Below are 19,932 nucleotides of genomic sequence, written 5' to 3'. Positions count from 1 at the left end.
TGTAATTTCTAGCTATCTATCATTTAGTATCTAATTATTTCTTATTAGTATTTTAACCAGGCTAGCGAATGTTTATGTGTACGTTCAATTCAGTTACAACCTTTGCTGCCACCGTTGCTGCTTGCGAGCTAGCCATAGAAGTTGAGGCTGACGCTTTCCCCTCACGGTTCAGTCCACGTTTGCTCCGCCTATCACGTTAACCTAACCTAACCTAACCTAACCTAACTGGTCGCATGTATAACACTTGCTTTATTCATATGCCCACATTTACCAGTCCTGCTTTACTTTCGGACCCTAAATTTATCAGCGCGGCCTTCACCCTTTTAAATTCATTCGACGTATCTCATCACAGATCCACTCATAACACACAATTAAATTCAAGTCAACAAAAACAACAACGAATGATATTCTTCTCATTCAATTAAAGTATTTCAGCAATGAGGCACTTTTCGCCTCGATTTTAGGAACTTTGGACCACTTATACTTGCTATACGGATAGGGGGGCTTTTTATCTATTGTTACCTTTTCACCTACCGACTATGTTTTCCAACTAGTTGTTGGATTGTGCCGCTTGCATCTTGTATTGAGCTGTACATTTTTCTTAGAATCCTAGTAGACGAGGTTTCCTGCAGGCACTATGGGTCTATCATATCTATATGATAAGTGCGTACACCTTGCAACAGGCAAGTATTATAAGGGATATATATCACCATTTTTCTATAAACACTTATTTAACTCCTATACACATTCGACTCTAAGGCTCAGTTAAAACGGCAGTCATGTAGCGGAGAGCTAGTCGCCTCCTATCAAAATATCGGTAAAATTTATTGGGTGTGGTCTCCTGTATCGTATGCATTTTGTCTGCACTCAACAGTAAATATCGAATGTCCTTTGGGCTTCAGTGGCATAATTGTGTTTGATTTGAACAGTTGATGGACTGTTGTTAAATCAATTTAGAGCTTCCGTTCACAGAGGTAGTCACGTAGTTACTATGTAGGTATTCTATAGGAGGCCATACATACATACATCCTTCTCACTCAGTTTCCGCCGGTGTTGTTGTCAATTGTGTGTTGTTTTTCTCGGTTTTTCACAAACGCATGATACGCCGCAAGTTCCTTCGCTTCCTTTTTCTCATTGCGCTCTTTGAATCTCAGCCTGATAAAAAAAAAAAAAGACAACGGGAAAGTAAGAAGAAGGTAACAAAACAGAGCCTTTGCTAACATAGGGGAAAGAGCTATAACAGATCTCTGGTAACCTTAAGCTTTACTAGTCAAAAAAACAAACGACAGAAAATTTAATTAAATTAATTAATTTAATTAAGTACATAGGTCTAAAAATCTTTACCTATTGCTAATAATTCGCGTGACGATTTCGTGGGTTGTGACCGACGAACCGCTTTCCACCTGCAATTGGTATCATAAAACACTTCAGTCATGGATCTGCCTAGTCGACGTTTAGATATAGTGGAGTTGCCATCTGTACGACAGCCTCGATTATCTCACCGAAGAAAACCTTTTCAGAAATTTGCCTATTCGAAAATAAAAATACCTTAGTTAGCTTTGCTGCAATAGGACAATTCGATTTTATATTATGGCTCCTTTTTGCAGCCTGGTGCTCGTTAGTCTATTACGTATATGTGAATGCTAACCTGTACGAACTTTCCCTGTTTTCTGGGCTCTTCGTACGGATCGCGCCCATCGACGTCCGCCATAATATTCGTCGTACCATGAACGACTACCGACACCTGAAACGTTTAGCATCGTTTCTCACTCTTGCGGAATATGAAAAAAAAAAAAAAAAAAAAAAAAAAAAAAAAAAAACAGGAATTCACCTATAATTGAACCGATGCATCAAGACAAACTTACTCAATATCGTGCAAGTCAAAATTTTTCATGTAAGACCGATCTGTCTCTCTGGTAATTAGCTTTCTATGAATTTTAAATAAAGCACCAATCTGAGGAAGCGTATTACTAGTTATCAATACGCAGGTTTTGCCATTCGAAGCATCATGCATTGAAAGAAATATTACGTTCGAGGACGTGTATGCGCATCAGTTACCCGAAAATGTTCCATGAGGTCTTTTGAGACGTAATAAGGTGCACCAATCACAACTTCGTTAACAAATTTGCAGGCAAGCACCGACAGAACACGCTCATGAAGGTTCATTATAGGGTAGTTATATCCCTTGTACCTGAAAATGTTCCGAATAGCATTTGTTTTTTAATAGATAACACCTAATGCGAATGGGTACCATAGCTTGTTTCTTTCTTGCAACAAGCTTCTGCGCGAATGCGACAACGACAACATAGGTAAGCCTACCACGACGCGTTCTACTGAATTAAGTACTCCCTGCCCCGATTAGGAATAAAGCCATTGCAATGAATAACACAAGGATGCATAATTCAAATAAATCTTTCGAGTGCAACGTAGATTATAGCACTAAGACAATTTCACTAAAATTTCCCATCTTCCACTAGAGAGGAATCCCGCGATGACGTTCCAGGCAAGATCAAGACACTGAAGACTGATACCTCAGTAAAAATGAGACTTTCTTGACAAAGCATCTTTTCATCTGAGGTTTTCTTACAAGCACATCGTGCCGATCGTATCTATTTTGAACATTCAGTTGTCATTTACCAGACGAAGAACCATGTACCATAAATCTATTAGTAGCACTAAATCTAACCTGTTAACAATAGGATCTGTGTGCAGACCAACAATGAGGTAATCGCCTAGCTTTTTAGCTCGTTCTAAAAATTCAACGTAGCCGACATGAAAGAGATCGAAGGCGCCCGCTGTGTAGACGATTTTGTCCGTCGGCTGTAAAGTAAAACGTTACGAACCAATTTAAAGTAAATAGCTCAGAACACTCCGGTGGTCTACGTTTGACTCACGAGTTATATACTGAAATATTTTGCAGAATTGACGCTTAATGCATTTATTCGTGTCTGTTTGGCAAAAAATTTCAATAACAGAGTAGTGCAACTAGTAAACAAATGCTTATTTCTAGCGAAGACGTGCCCAAATATAGTCTGAACTCTCTTGTTCACAGTTAACTGAAAAAAACAACCCGTGTAGGAGGCCGATATACAACCTTTAGAAAGAATTAAGGATTTTAATAACAAACCTTTGGTTCTTTTCCTTCCGAAAACTGAATGATCTTCTGAGTAGTAGGTAAAAACTGTGATATTCCTGTCCACGGGCTGTGGGTTGACGAATCCTAGATAGAAAGTTTTAGAAAAAAAAATCTATATTCAAAGCCATACTACACAGACCTATTTCAGTGTTGCATTCCCACTTCTGAAAGAAATATACGAGTGTGAAGGAAGTATAGCGTTAAGTTCGTGGAACCCATATTCAAGTAGATTTATGATAATTACACGTTTAACACACTTACAAATAGTATTTACGCTTTAAAAACCAGGGTAAACCTCTTAGATCGAAATGGCTATCACACAACACAAAGTATCAAGTCGATCAGAAAGTACCTATATTGTTAGCGTACTTGTTAACGTAATTACTGTTAAGTTCTGCGAGAAACTAACTTCCCTTGTTAAAGCTTTGTTTGCTTTCGGTTGTCTTGCTCCACTGTCTAGACAGCAGACGGTTTTTCGTTGAATGAAGGGGATATCCATAAAGGTGATCTAATCAAAAGACAGTTTTCTCTCTCTTCTCGAGCTTCTTGTTCTTCATGCCATACTGCGTGAATTCGATGAGGCAAGTTCTGGGCTATAATAAGAAGGGTGCTGAAGAGTTTGTTGTGAATGTGTTCCCTCTTCTACGTCGCCGAAGACACGCGAGGTCTGGTGTTGTCGTGCAATAAGATCTACTTGTGTCTCCTTCTGCCTGTGCAGGGCAAAATCAAGTTCATAACTCAGTTGGACGGCTTGAGTCGAGTTACTGTTTGCGTTCTGCGTTTATATAGAAGGGTAGCCACTTGAAATCTTCGAAAGTGTCGACATGCTGACGTATCAGAAATATATCCTGCTGAAAAATTCTTCTTCTTTCATTTTTTTATTGCATGAATAATAATATCCATACTTATGTTTAAGTAGTTGGCAATAGTACCTTCACCGACTTGACGCTAGACCCACCCGCCTTTAAAATTCTTCTTGCCTTTAAAATTTTGCTGCCTTATAGATTGACGATAGCGCATCAGTTAACACACAGATGAACGAAGATTCTTGGGATAACTGAGCCAATGGTTCACGCAAAAAAACCTGTACTTCATCGTCATCCTCTTCACGTCTCGTGGCCGTCCGAGGCATGCTCTGGGGTTCAAAATAAACATTTTTGCCTTTAAAATGTTTTCGGCAAACAATGGCAAAAAGTACTATGACACTTGGTGCCCGCACCAAATTCAAACATTGCAATAGAAGCAGCACAGAAGAAGGGTGCCAAGTTCCAAACCGAACTGATTACTGGAATGTGTTGTTTAGAAGGTGCAGAGATCACGCGCTGCCCGAGAAGTTGCAGACCTATCCATAAGAGGAGAGTTCTCTTGAACAACCATTTTCTCTCTGGTAACACCCAAAATATCCCTCCACAAAGACTGGAACCGAAATTACTAGCTATATTTGCCGGTAACGAGAAACGGGTTAATGAATATCAAACTTGAAAGCGCCTCACGTATTTCCTGTTCGACTTGCCCCTGCTGTTTGAAAACCTGCGTATTGTTACTTCTATTATTATTAGTATTATTATTATTAGTATTGCTTTGAGCTTCTAGCAACAAAAGACCAACTTTAAGAACGGAAAGGAAAAGTCCACGGAGATTGATGGCGATTCCTTCTATATCGACACGAGGAGAATGAGCGAATGGAAAGGTACGAGTCATCAAAACCCGGTACTCGATCGAATTTTTCTTTGCCGAACATGCGGTCCACTAGAGATTATTGCTGTTATCCCATGACAGGAGCACATACTCCAGATGCGGTGCCAGTTGTGATAAATAGTATGCCCCTCGTTACGCTTTGGCATCATTTTTAAATCGTTCAATTTAAAGTTTTTATTTATATCATGCGAAGTATTTTAATGGTCCTATGTTCACCTTGACTTCACCATATTGTGTTGTTCGGCTGTATATATGAAGTGTTACTGCTACCAACAATTTGATTTTCAACTTATTACTTCCGTAACATGTCTGTGTGCATGATATACCATAATAATTAATCAACATTTTGTACTTAATCTGTAGTTTTTCTGTAGTTCGTGTAGGCTTAATTGAAAAATGACAATGTTTCACGCTGTTTAGCTAAAAACTGGAAATGTTAACAATCACCGGGGTGTTTATACAGCTTTTTTTTTGCACATATGCTCAATAAATAAACCTCACTCTAGGCCTACTTTTGCTAGGCCCTAAGGAAGCATGAGGAATATGGAAACAGGGCTACGCTCCAAAGGCTAAACTACTAAAAACTTAACTAAAGCTCTACAATGCAGCCTATGGCTACTCATTAGAAGCAGATCACTATTATATCATTCTGCCGTGTGCATTTCGGTGCAAACTTTCTCATTTTGATGGGTGACCCTAACATGCGTGCTACATTCATTAAAGTGTTTCTAGCCCAGAAATGTTTTATTGAAAAACATCTATTAAAATCTTCATGGCTAAACGTTCCCCAGTGGTAAATTGATCAACTCAAAGCGAGATTTCTTATGGGGGAAATCCTGTTGCGTCCTAATGTATGACCTCATAAGAAAACGAATCTTGGACGACATTTCAAAAATGCAACAGCGCGAATTTATACAAAGCTGATGGGCAGTTGGACATACCGCTTCAAAGAAAGATTACAAATTCAAGGGACACTATTACTTACATGTGAGGGCGTGCTGGCCTTCTCGTCCTGTGTGTTGTTTCGTGAAGTTGGTATTTCCACAAACTGAAACCGTGCGGGACGATAACATCAACGTGCTCATTCATTCAAGAACTATTCGCCTGATATCACATGCACCTTAATTTCAAATCCTTAGACTTGGAATCCCTGTGATACTGGAAATGTACACACCTATCATCAAGTCTGGCTTCTATTTGGGGGACGAGAAAAGACGCTTATGTTGATTAAAGCGTCATCAAAAGCTTCTTCGTATATCTTTTCCCTACACCACGTCCCCTCACCTTCCAACCTATCCCTTCTTATTGGTTCCAATACCTCTACTAAAAACCGCGTTCAATTCTGGGTGTGCACGGGTGGGGTGTTAGCCCACCTAAATTCAGCCCCACCAAAACTCCGTAACGTAGAATTTATATTTCGTACAACTGTTTTGATTGATACAGCGCTCTACGAATACGCCGCCGACGTCAACGCTCAAAACGTTATACTCAAATAGCGAAAACTAGCAACAGAGTGGACGGTTTATTTACACACACTTCGTTTCTTGAACCCGAAAGGCTAGTTTTGAATTAGGCAATTATGAAACAGGCACAAGGTTTATTTTTATTCTACGTCCACGTCGACTGTTCTCTCAACTGTTTCAAAATAATAAATTTTAGAGAATTTTCACTTTGTTATATATAGATGCCTTCAAGAAGTCCGAATCAGCAGGTGATTAGAGAGGTGTTAAACTTTATGGAAGTCTAGCTAGCCATTGTTTTGTTGTGCAATTTTTGTTATTTTCATTTTTCGTAAATACTTCTTCTCCCAAGAACTATATGCAATTTAAATAAAAAAAAAAGTTAAACCTCGATTAAAATCATGAAGGGCGGATATATTGTTGGGTAAAGATTATGCTTCTATAGAAAAATCTATCCAGATTTTCGCTTGTTGTTCGGTTTATGCGTGTTTCTCTAAAAATACCTGTTGGAAGAGTAACACAATATTGTTCAGAGGGAAAATATTGATATCACCAAATTTCGTTGAATCTCTAAGGGGTCGCTAAGCCTTTCCCACGATTGCCGTTTAATTCATAATAATAATAATAATAAGATATCTATTAATTATTAAGCAGGTTACTTCCATCTAACGCCACTTCGTTGGCATCTGTTTTGTAGCACCTGTTAAAGAAAATTCAGGGAAATATATCAGAGGGTACTTATTAACGAGGCTTATACCTAACTGTTATCTAGAGTAAATAAAGCGCAAAAGGAATAAATCAGTTTACTTACGATGAAAAAAAGCTCAGCGAACTTTGCGAACCTGTTCTGCTGGCAACATTTCTGTTTACATAACCTAAAATCGAACTACGGTAAAACAGCACCGATAACTTTAAAGTATTTGTAAATTTAAGAAATCCTGAAAAATTCTTGAGTTGAGCCTAGCAGCGTAGACGTAGAAATTTTAAGCAGTATTAATAAGAAAAATATGTACAAACATCCCAACAGCATCCCTTCGATAGAATTATTTAATGATAACGTGCTTAACTTCATCGAGTGTTTTTGTTCATGCATTTACGCTAGCTTCGTACTAACCTAGTAAGCGATTGAATAGCTACACGACCATGCCTTTTAAAAGATTTCTCTCATATTCCCTCTGCATGCATCGATTGCACGATACATAGAACATGCGCACGCGCATTGTGTAATGGTGCAGAGGAACTAATATATTCACCAATTGTCTACTCTGTGCTTTTATAAATAGGTCTAAAACAAACGGTTCACACACACACACGAGAGACGATCAAAGGAGAAACATAATAGAAATGATTCGGCCGACAGGAACCGCAAATATTAGTAATATTTTAGCTTACTGCCTTTATACGAACAGATCGGGGTACGCCTGATGTAACACCTTCTCATGCTATAGGAATGTTACATTCTGTAAATGCTGTGACTAGATGAGATCGGTTTCGCTAACTCATGGAAATGCGCACACCGTGCCTTCAAAATTAAACCTAACGCTGTAATATTGTAGTCTCTATCAGGACCAGTACGTCAGATGGCGGACCTCGGAAGGACATGCTGATCAGTAAGCAGGACACGAACGAAGGGGACCTGACATGATATCTAGAGCTAAGTGCAACGATTATAAGGGCAAGAGTGTTTTATCAGCTTAAAGATACCTTTTCAATAGGCGAACGTGTGACGAGCTCTTCAGACAAGACTAGTTCGAGAACGGTACAACGATTTTTGACCAGTTTAGCTAAAATGCTATTGCTCATATTGAACCAACCGCAGCAGCTTAGCGCAGCAGTAAAAACGGAATGAACGAATTTTTGGTGACGTCGGTGCACTGTTGGCGAATTCGGTGGAAGCACAAATAACAACGTATTAACGAAATGTTGAAGTGATCAGCGAGCTAGGCCAGTTGTTCATTCGCTTGGCCCATATCGTGGTTGAGGATTTATATGATAAGGGCATGTACACTGCCTATGTAGGCCAAAAACTCTTACCCTCAAACAGATAGCAGAGGAACGTAAAAACTGCAGCTCGGCGCAGCGTGTAAAGATAATACGCCAAGTTCCAAACAAGTCGAGAAAATTATTACGTCTTTGTTTCCAAAACGTTCGGCGTTGGCCTACTAAAAAAATACTGAATACCTGTGTAACAGAAACAATAACAATTTTACTCCATTATGCAGAACCTTTAAACACGCTAGTGGGGCATCTCAAATACCTTAGTAGAATTTATCTAGTTTTTATTAGCCGGACAATTTTTGCAAGCAGCATAACTGCTTAGGTAACCCTATATGCATACCTAACAAGTGTCCTCAGCTGGGACCGTCGATGAGCAGAGAGAACTTGCAGCTCTACCATAACCGATAAGTTGTATATACGAATACTGAACATTCGAATTTATTGTGTAGAACGACAGCGACACAAAGCTATGGTACATTGCCAATCATATTTATGAAAATATGTTGTCATATTGTGTGTTAAAGGCCAATGCACACTACTGAAGTCTTTACATGTTCAAACTGCTCCTTCTCCGTTCAGTTACATTAAAAAAACTTACCTTACTTAAAAAACTTAGGTTAAACTAATAGGACGAGATGTCGTTAATGGCCGAACTACACTGGCGGGGGTAGGGCGATAATTTCCAGATCTATTACTGCCGCCGGCAGCGCTCACCAACGTCCTCAGTCTTTGTACAGTCGGCCGATTGGAAATTTTTTTTAAAGGGGGCTCCTCAATCTTACGTGTCGACTGGTGTTCTGCGAGTAGGTGAGGCCTTTTGATTTTCTATCCCCTGGATCTTACGAAAAGGTTCTGTATGACACCGCCCAGTGTAAGGATAGGAGCGTCGTTTTTCAATGCTAAGAGATGAAAGGCTACCTACACGTGAAAAATAATTCTCTAAATTTGTATTAACAAAAACGACCAAACTCGCTGGTGTAAAGTGAACGTCGAAGATTCTCGCGAGCATTTACGCGAAACGACGCTTATTGCTTAACCTTAGTTCGCGGGCAATTTGAAAAACGCGCCAATTTTACGCTTAGTTAACCCTACAGCTTGCGCGTTTCATTCCTAGTAAATGAAACCGATACTAATTCTACTGTCTACAGATAGTATTTGCTTGCTAGTTTTTTACGTACTGCTTAATTTTATCAGCACGAACGACTTATTTAACAGACCCTATTTCTATATTTCGTAGAGACAGCATATAAATGGGAGGGTTCCGACAGACTTGCTTTGCAAATGTTTGCTTAGAAGAAGAAAGGATATGTACGAGCTTGGCTGATGAGCTCATTTAAACGATCCTAACATTAGCCAAAAATGTCCATTACCAAGAAAGTCAACTATCGAAAACAAAGGCTTGAAGTAACATTAAAAAAAAGCAGTTTCGAAGGAATCATGACCGTTCAGTTTAGATTTCTCCCTCATTTACATATACGGAACATTCAAGTATCGAGGTATTCCTCACACAACAGATTTAAATCCTTAAACTGGGTAAAGTTCACCTCTTGAGACCCCCTAAGATGCTTCCAGGAGAATTTAATCTTTAATATTATCTAATGTAGCCCATAAATCCTCGATCTGTCCATTAGCATTTGGATTCACACTTAGCGAATCACATGCAGAATTCTATTGAAAATGCCACAGGAACTCTAGCCCCGCAAGTCATTTATTACAAACCCTTTATATATATATATATCATGGTATCAATGTATCTGAGAGCTCATTACATCAATCTGTGTTGGAGAACGAATACTTTTTAATAGATGTTATCAGTATACTAAAAACTGCATTGTCCCAATCTTTCTGCTACAAAGACAAATGTTCCTAGAGCGAATTATTCTAAGATCTAAGAGCATTCCACATAAAAAAAGCGTTTAGGTTTGGCCTGTATGGAATGAAAATCAGCTTAATCTGTTTTATTCTAGCCTAGCAGTCCTTTAATAGGTATGCACTCTTTAATGTCTTTCGATTAAATACAATTATTGCACGACCTTAGATTCGAAATTAAGATGTTTCCTACCTTCGATATATTTCCTGCATGTTCTTTGTCAACTCCATATTCTCTTGGTCCCAGATTATGATGTTGTTTAGTCATCAATAACATTCGACCAACGAGGTCTGTAGTGGAAACACCCGCTGTCCGACGACACTCACGATAACGCCCAGCCTGCTTTACGAAACGATATGTATCCTGACCAGACGCGTCCATCGTAAGATCATCTAAGGGGACACAAATTTACATTAGTTCCTTGTAGCAAAGGCAGTTTTTCTAATTTAGAGTTCATTTACTATGCAATACTATGCAATAATGGGTGTGCGTCTAACTTCGAATTTTTACTGAAGGACCGCGCCTGTAAACAGAACCTCAGAGAGACTACGACGTCAGTTGCCAATTGAAAAGACAAATTCGTCATACCAAGACTATACCGGTTATTGAAGAAGCAGAATCGGGTTCTTTTAGTACACAGCTGAAGGTTCACAACAGAACATACTATGAAGTTTGTACAGGAGTCAAAATACATTTTCGACAGTCCTGGCATCTTCTGCCTACCCCAGAGACTAAATTTCGCACAACAGAAATTACATCTGCTTGGATTATTTACAGATCCTATACCATCGAAATCCCTTTTAGGCCAAAAAAAATCAAGTGTGCATAAAAACATCAACCTTAGGAACTATTGCTGGCTTGCTTACGATTCAGAACGTGTATTCATTACAGGCAAAATCTACCTTTCAGAGAGTACACATATGTGACGTCCAGCCACGAAGACCTCACGCCTCCACATTTTCTCCAAAAGACAGAAAAACAAAATATACTCGCTTATTCTCGCTAGTAACACTCTTGATAGTATCAAAAAGACAATCTAGGGGTCTTAGAACTTGCATGTAAGTGATTTTTAGATGTAGGTGAAAGGACGTTGCATTGAATAGGTGTGTCTGTAAAGGACATCTCCGTCGAAAAATGTAAGCGGATTTATTATCTGTTTTAATTTATATACAAGATATAAATATAAACCAATCATGCCCAGGAGTCAATTTAGACGCACTACTCTGAAACTAGGTACGCGCTTATGTAGTGAATGATGTAATTTGCATTCTTCACCATAACAACCCTATAAAAACGAGCTGAATAAAAATAAAACGCATTTGAAAACTAAATTTAGAAATTACAAATCTAATATATATAAAATACCTACCACAACATTTAAAGCGCTGTACTATTCACTACAAGGACTCCTTGTTGAAGTGGCGACTCAACGTTTAAGAGGCAAAAAAAGTATGTACGACTTTGCGATAGACCTTTCCTGTAGTTCAAACTCTGGCATTTTATACTCTTACTTATGGAACTTTTTATCTACAGCAGTAGGCGAACAGACAGGGTTGTTTCGAATATACTTATTTAAAGAATCCAATAATAATCCTCAAATGGACTAGAAAACTAACCTCCATGCACGCAAAAGTCTGCCTGATATTTGTCCAGTGTTTCAACTGACGTAATATACGGTGCGCCTTCGACGACCTCATCCACCCATTTGATAGCTCGCACCATTTTATAACGTTCCTGCTCCGTAAATACGGGTGGACCCTTATGAGCGATGATCTCCTCTGTAAACAAATAATCGTATTTAGCGTTAACTTTGTATAAAAGGTGCATGTCAAACCTTGCTATAGCGAAGCAACCCTAACGAATTTAACTGGGCTTCCTATCCTAATGTGGAATTCGCCAATCTTCTCATTAACTGTTTTTTGACTTCAAATCAATTATTTTCCACATAGTTGCTCATATTGGCACTACGGAAGGTCATCACGGTGATATTCTTCACCGGCTCCCAGGCCTCTGTTTCAGCATGTCAATAATCGGCCATATCACAATACAAGCAGCATCATAGGGGCCTAAACGCTACCTCTGTAGTATCAACCAGCCTTTATTTCATACTGACTGTAAATACAGTTTTCTGTATCAGGTTTATTGTACTGGGGAGCGAACCTTCTTGTCTGACAGCCTTAAGCGAAGCAGGTATCCTAAATATTAAACACAAGTGGTCCTGATCTATTTGGTAAAACCTTCGCACAGAATGCCGATACATCAAAGAACGGATTTCCTACAGAAATACTTGAGCAAGGGATGCGCTTAATACGCAGCCTTACTCTAATAATAATAGTAAGCCTATTATTACTAAATATGATTTTTTGTTCAAATTCTGGAAGTATGTAATGCGTCCTGTGGACTACTTTAAATTGATAGAACGCCGCTGTAACATTTATTTCAAAGGGGCACTTTACTCAATATGTGGCGGGATTGTGTAAACCACTGTCTGTGGCCCTGGATTATTAGTTTTAAAAGAGCGTTAGTTTATAAGCAAACCAATTTTCCGACAAATATGGTAGCAAAACTATTTCGGACTCTTGCAAAAATCAGACTGTGTGTATCCTTCAAAACTCTTTGTATTATTAGGCCTGATTGATGATCGTTTTAGGGCAGATCCATAGAGCTAGCTCGTATCTGAAAAAAATCCTACTTGAGTTGTTATTATTAATTTAACGGCTGTATCAAAATAGTGCTGTAGCAAAAACCACTTTTTCATTGATAAAAAAAATATTTATTTTTTTTTTATCAATGAAAAATTAGGTTAGCCTATATTCTTGTTATTGTAAACACGATGGACACGTCGATAACGTTTTGCATGTCAGTAAAAATTAGCGTATAGGCATATACACTAGAATTTTTTCCTGTATATAAAAACGACACACAACGCCTGCATATTACCCTGGCATGAAATAACTGTATTACATTAAAATTTCTCGCAAACGTTGTAACAACGAGTTGTGTTAAGAACTCTATATAACGATCCTATTTACGAGCGGCGGAAACATTCTATTGGAGAGCAGTTCTATGATATACATTAGATGCCGCAGTAAAACTCAGTAAATAAACTGGAAGTAACGGAAAAATCCCAACGCTTGCTGATTATGCAGGCCCGCTGCCGTACTTTTCAATTTTTTCGTCCGTTCTATTCAAGCGGTCTCTTGATTCGAGTATAAATAGATTGTCGCTTAAATCGAGCTATAGTCAGTCTGTTGGACCTGTGTTACACAATAGCTGGCGAAAGGAAAAACACATTATGAAAATTATATCCTTTACCACTAGAAGCGAAATTGTTGAGTGGCAGCGTGGATAGCTCCATAGGCCGAGACCGACAAGGGCAGAGTTACCGGCCTACTCAGAGTACACATTTACTATATTCGTAGTGGTGTTTACTCGTTCAAAGATTACTCGATCTTTCCTCTTGAAGAAAGATAGCGTGCTTGTGCTTGCGTTATGGCTAATATTAGATAAAATCTTTCCAAAAGTGACGGACCCGGGACGCTCGTTTCAAACCTCTATTAATTCAGGTCCACCAAGCAATTCGCGTTAACAATTTACATCAGTAGAATGTAATTGGTATTGTTACGTAGTATACTTAGTCAAAGAGATGGAAATCACCTCCCAGTAGAATGAAAAAGACAAACGACGATCTCATGCAAAAATAACTTACTACGTTAACTATTATGTCGGACTAGAAAAAGTAAGTAATAATAGCATCTCTTTTAAAGTGATAACGAATAAAAAAGAAACCAAAAGCTTCAAGTCGCACCCCAACAGTGAGAACATAGATACCATTTCAATTATGGAACGTTAACGGAGAATATGCGTTATGTCTCTCTATATCACAACCTAATACATCGTCAGTTCCACTTTTTCGGATCGAAAAATTGATAAAATTTATGAGTAACTTGCATCCGCTTAACTTGAGCACGAAACACCTTTTTCGTAGGCAGATAATGGTCGTTTTGAAGGGACGACCGAACAAACGTCACTGGTATTTTCATTCATGAGCGTCAACGACAACGAAACTCTGGTGGAAGACAACGACGCAGCGAAATTTATAACGAATAAAAGAAAATACGTCTGAGTTGTGGGTGAGTGCGGAAGCGGAAAATCTGTGCAAAAACATTCGATCATTCGGGTGATGGCCACAGGGTGGGCAGGTGCATCACTGTGAACTGCACTAGATGAATAGATAGATGTATACAACAGATGGTAAGAGATAGCAAAATTAACCGGTGGCAATCGCTCGATATTCGATGGCGCCTGGCGGCTAGACGAGCCAGTTAAAGACGGATGAAAAGAAAAGACGTATAAAAGAAGGGACATTGAGGGGGCAGAGGGGAAAGAAATAGAGGACGACAAGGATATGATGATAATGATGCTGCTGATCGTTATACTCCTGAATAGAAGTGCTTCCTGTTACTCTTGTGCGATAGCCTTGATGACCCTTGAGAAATCTTTCCTCCCAAATCACTCATTTAGACGGCAATATCGGTTAGAAGGAATTGCCTGTTATGACGACAGACAAATCGTACTCAAGTGTAGTCTTCTATTGGCTCGAGTGTTGATGGTACTACGAAACTACCACACAAACCATTCCGAAACACTTCCGAAAACAAGGAACTCAAAACAGCAGACGAAAGAAGTCAACTTCACTGCAACATGTTTTTACTACAACTCAACAGAAGAATAGGACTTTTTAATACTGAAAAAGGCTTACAATAGCATAAAATCACTTTAGATCGCACCTATGTAACACCTACCGTCTGTGTGTACGCCGACAATAAGGTAATCCCCCATCGCTTTTGCCTGCCGCAATTGATTCGCATGTCCAAAATGTACCATGTCGTAGCTGTAAAGTTAAGGAAAACGACGACAATAACAAAGTTTGCAAAATTTCTCTTTATCACACGGCACGCAAATACACAAAGTCGTACCAGTCTGCAAATGGCTCCATCTTTTGGTCGCAAGTGCTACGTTCAGACGGTAAAAATACGCAATCAAGTAGGGAGCACAAATAATTAACCTTATTGACCAACATTCAGTTATTTTCGGAAGCAGTTCTAACATATCAGTTAACCGAATAACTGCTGTTCTGATCCTTTCTATGATGACCCATGACCATTTGTCATGTAACACTCGGGACAAAACTTTGAGACAAAATAGTGAGCAACCCAGTATCTGATTTTTCCATCTTCTGTGAATCCTTTTCCGTCTATCAGACTTTGCACTGATCTAACCGAATGAACTAACTGGTTACCTGAAGAAGCCGCTTCAAATAAATATAGTCTAAATAAATTTCCCTATAAAACAATTTATATGAAAGATGGTTTTTGCACCGTAAAACTTTGGTAGAGAAGAATGTTGTCATGCAGAAAAATCTTAACTTCTTAAAATACCCTTTCTCTTCAACTGAAATGTTCAGTTTAATTAGTTTATGTTTATAAAATAAGGCGGAGCGATTTCTTCATGCTTACAAAGCTCGAAACAAAGCGCTATCGGCCAAACGTGCAGATACATTTTCGTATCAAAAATATCTAGCTTTGCTTAAGATTCTTGATTCTGATTGTTCGGGGGCAAGCCAGGATGCTTCGCGCCAGAGATTCTTGTAAAAAATAAATTTGCAATTTAAAAGTAAACGTGGCACACAATGGTCCAATCGACGCCTATAGTGTCACCATTAAAACTATATGAGTAGGAAAAAACGGCTCCAACGCATCAGAACGCGTAAAGCGATCAATCCGAAGGCAAAAGACGGACCAAAATTTCGGTCTATCGATCTATCGGACTATCTATCGTATCGACTACCGAGGGTATTTAAAGAATAATCATTTGTCTACTTACTCCGTAACTAAATACAAAACAAACCTACGCATCATTTATAGGGCGTCCCGTAAGCTGGTATCGATAAAAGCTATATACTCTATAGCTTGGGATTATTTTCCAAATAAACTATTTGAATGTAATTTTTATCATCGAGCTTCGTTTAAACTTTTGGTTTCCCTCTTTCACCCAAATAGGCATTTATTAAATGCTCATCTCATTTTTGGACCAGAACATAAAACACATAGCTGCTGGGAGCGAGGCGGTTACGAATAGACCTTTTCGACCAAAATGGACTGAACACATGTCACCCACTACGCAGGGCCAACCATACGGTATGTTTATAAAAAGCTTGCATCTTCAATGGTTGAAGATGTCTTTAAATAGTTCTCTTTTGACTATATAAATTTTAATCTAAAAAAGATAAAGCTCGTGGAAACAATACAACTTAAAACCTGGTAGTTCACTTGGAGTTCCTCTAACTACGGTCTTATCCGGAAAATTATGACTTCCAGTAATTCTCTGGGAGATGAGCAATTCCATGCACGAAACTTCACTCCTAATACATGGCAATGCATTTTTGTAAAAAATGAATAATAGTAGAAATTCTAAAATCTACATTTTGATTGCCAACTTCATTTAAATGATTGAACGTTTATATTCCGTAATACTTACCAGCCATCACACCAAACCCGAACTGGTCGCTTTGGCTCCTGACTTTTTATTTGTTCTTTGTTCAACATGTTTCGCCGTTATTCCAGTCAATGTTGGCTCTCCCGGTTTGAGACTGAAAAGCAAATAGAAGACGTGCAGATTAAAGCACGATCGTCGTACCGATATCTACATCTATCTAAAGTACCCCTAATGACACACTGAATTAATACTGGCCAGTATAGAAAATGCCCCTTATCATCTCCAGTTCAGCGAACAGACCGTCTAAGAGGAACCAAAACGTGAATTAGGAGTACTTAATTTGTTGGGCACGAAGACAGATAAAAAAATACTCATAACTACTTTAAATAAGTTACCAGAAATAATCTAATTAACTACTGAATGAATACCACTAATGAATAACTGAGATTGCAATTTTGTTAAACGGGCACTTCGCAACATTTAGAAAGTTTGCCCTCATATATGTGGTAATACGTTTCGGCATGAAGCTATCACTGTGAAACACTGGGCGGTATCAATATTTAAACTATTTGACCCTGACATGTCATTCTGTGCCTATACCTTGCTGAGTTCATCTTTGTACTTACTCAGTCAACAAACATATATTATCTGTTAAGTGTTGCTGTTTGATTGATCAGAAAAAAAATGCGCCAATTGCAAAAAAAAGGTTACCGATGGAAATAGCCTGTTGACATCCACAAAAAAATATTTTCTTCAAAATGAAGAAACTCAGTTTTGCTACAGGCCCTCCCAGAACTTGTGAAATATCAACTTCTTATTGTAGCGCAAATTAATTTCAAGGGGTGAACAAAGTTAGGTGCTTACAGCTTTCAAAATTGGGTAACAAGCAAGACTTTTCAAATGCAATTGCCGCGGAAACTAAAACCATTACTACGATTCATTCGAGAGCTTGGGCCCCTGCGATGACTATGGAATCTCCGATATTATCACTGAGGGGCAACATCGTGATAGGCCGTCCGGACGAAATGAGATAACAGAGAAAACAACATACAACATACATCTCCTGCTCCGCCTACACCGAGCGCCTTCATTTTTTGACAGGCGTTTAAAACATGTCATACAGTGGTAATCATGAGCTGACAGTCAGTATGGAACGGTTTTTTTCTAGCGATTCCTCTACTTCATCTGCCTACGAGTAATCAACGAAAGATCAGCTGTCTTCTATTCACTTTCATCGTACATATGCAGCTGCTCGTGAAGATAGCGGAGAAGCGTTCCTGGGCACGATGCCAGAAATGAATTGCTTTTTAATAAGCTCTTTTCGCACAACCCCTAAACAGTTTGACGTGGTGGCTTAAGGAAGAGTGTTAATTTCCTCTTTGTGTTATAGTTTACAGAGGGTTACAAGGGTCTGGTTACAAGCCAAAAGTACCCATTGGCAAATATTTAGATAAGGCCGCTTCGCTTAAGTGGCGTTTCGTCTAATACCGCAATCGAATGATACACATGAATCACTCGATCACTTTTAGATGTTTTCTTACTTTGCTATTGCCCGTTTATCGTAATTGCTAACATCATAAGTTGAGCCAGCCTTGTGTCATAAAGAGAGATTCGAGGCGTATTTTTTAAATGGCCTGAGTATCAGCCCCAAAGTTTCGCGTTGACACATCCCTATAAGGACGTCGCGTATGAATCTGCAGCAGTTGTGGAACCAGCCTTTTGAAGCCTGAGATTCTTCTTTGAGAAAAGATTAAGAAAATGCAAATTGTTGGAAGTTGGCTGTTCAAAAATGCAACGTAAGCGAGTAAAAAATTTGCTTATTTTCCAAATAACTACAAACTCTTATAATCACTTTAAGTCCTTCCTGTATTATTCCATTTGGAATGAACAAACCTTCCAATGATCATTTGCTGGGTGATCGCTATCAGAAAGCCGACACACTAACATTATTTTTGTTATTATAACACACATATATAATCTGTGGTTTGTATGAACGCATGTGCGTTAATCAACTTTCTATAGTCGTCACCGTTTAACGAAGGTCTGTGCTCATAGTTTACGAATCGAAATAGTAGGCCGAGGTAGTAGAGATGTATTAGATAACAATACACAATACGGGAAGACGGATTATAGATATCCCACTATAATTTTTATTTTATTATAGATACATCGTTTGTTGCTATTGCAACTTTTGTGTATAGAAGCGTGGTTATTGGCACGCGCAACGTTAGAGAATATCGAGGGACAGTAAAACATCATCATAGGGATAACTAAGCACCTATATACTATTGAATAGCTCTTGTTACAGATCAACTCATTATCCAGTGGTGGTCACAATTCTACATCGGAGGCATAGACTACTGTTAAGAGAAAATATACGTAAAACTGAGAAGTTACTTAGCTGCGGCTACGAAAAAAGATGTTATTATTGAAACTTACCTATGGACACGTAGAATACACAATCTATTTCAGCAGATAAGAATTCAGCGCACAGCCATGATCGCCTTTTCGATTGATCGTGTGTCCGTAAATAAAGGTTACCAACATTGCGCAGTGGTAAAATATAAAGCGCTAAGTCTATCGACATCACTCAAGTATATCCATTGCGTAGAATATATGTCACAGAACACATCATTTAATCATAAATACCTATGATTAACAAGCACATCAACTATGCCGACAAGGATTTATTTTGTGAGCTCTCGTCAAACGTCGCCACGTAATTAGAATGGAACGAATATGTCTAAAGAAAATTATACTGTCCTCTGTCTACGGTATTTTTGAAGCTCGAATGTGAGTTGTTGCCAAACAGTGAAGCTGACTATTCAGGTCAATATTACCAACTAAAGCGTGATATAGGAACGCAAACTCACTAGTATTAATTGTTTCTATTCTGCGCACGATACAGATCAGCTGTTTTAAAGTAGCAGGTATTACAGGAGTACACGAGCGGACGCACTTCTAATAAGTAACAGCCAGCAGAAGACCGCGTGAACTCCAGCTGGACTCCGACGACGTCGTGTAAGCGTCGTTTTTTCTTTAAATCGAACACTGCTGGACGTGTTCCTTGATACCACGTGGCATTGCTTCAAAGTTCGTACAAGTACAATCGAGCTTGTTTCGAAAATATGCCTCCACCTAAAAGTGGAAAGGGTCGCTAATTGCTAGGAAAGAGGCGGAGTTCGCGCACGCGAGACGGCGATTGAGCGACCACCGAATGAGTAAAATCTAAATAAGACAGAGGAACCCAATTAGCGCATCTGCTTATCGGT

General features: G+C 38.8%; 1 protein-coding gene across 1 annotated transcript in view; it reads right to left on the bottom strand.

Annotated features, from left to right (window-relative positions):
- Positions 1 to 19,771, bottom strand: part of Pect (phosphoethanolamine cytidylyltransferase) — a 23,596-nt gene extending 3,825 nt beyond the window's left edge. Inside the window, exons 1-12 of the mRNA XM_086975045.1 lie at positions 19,534 to 19,771; positions 16,703 to 16,814; positions 14,968 to 15,056; positions 11,779 to 11,940; positions 10,355 to 10,554; positions 5,820 to 5,882; positions 3,128 to 3,220; positions 2,687 to 2,820; positions 2,059 to 2,191; positions 1,649 to 1,744; positions 1,345 to 1,403; positions 1,040 to 1,155 (exon numbers count right to left, since the gene is read on the bottom strand). Of these exons, the coding sequence (XP_086831171.1) occupies positions 1,040 to 1,155; positions 1,345 to 1,403; positions 1,649 to 1,744; positions 2,059 to 2,191; positions 2,687 to 2,820; positions 3,128 to 3,220; positions 5,820 to 5,882; positions 10,355 to 10,554; positions 11,779 to 11,940; positions 14,968 to 15,056; positions 16,703 to 16,770 (1,213 nt within the window). The 5' untranslated portion in view covers positions 16,771 to 16,814; positions 19,534 to 19,771. The remainder of the gene's footprint in view (positions 1 to 1,039; positions 1,156 to 1,344; positions 1,404 to 1,648; positions 1,745 to 2,058; positions 2,192 to 2,686; positions 2,821 to 3,127; positions 3,221 to 5,819; positions 5,883 to 10,354; positions 10,555 to 11,778; positions 11,941 to 14,967; positions 15,057 to 16,702; positions 16,815 to 19,533) is intronic.
- Positions 19,772 to 19,932: the final 161 nt, after the last annotated feature.

The sequence above is a fragment of the Varroa destructor genome, unplaced genomic scaffold (genome assembly GCF_002443255.2).
Source record: "Varroa destructor unplaced genomic scaffold, Vdes_3.0 BEIS01000007.1, whole genome shotgun sequence".
In the NCBI taxonomy this organism is placed as follows: Eukaryota; Metazoa; Arthropoda; class Arachnida; order Mesostigmata; family Varroidae; genus Varroa; species Varroa destructor.
This window is presented reverse-complemented; position numbering and strand designations above follow the sequence as displayed.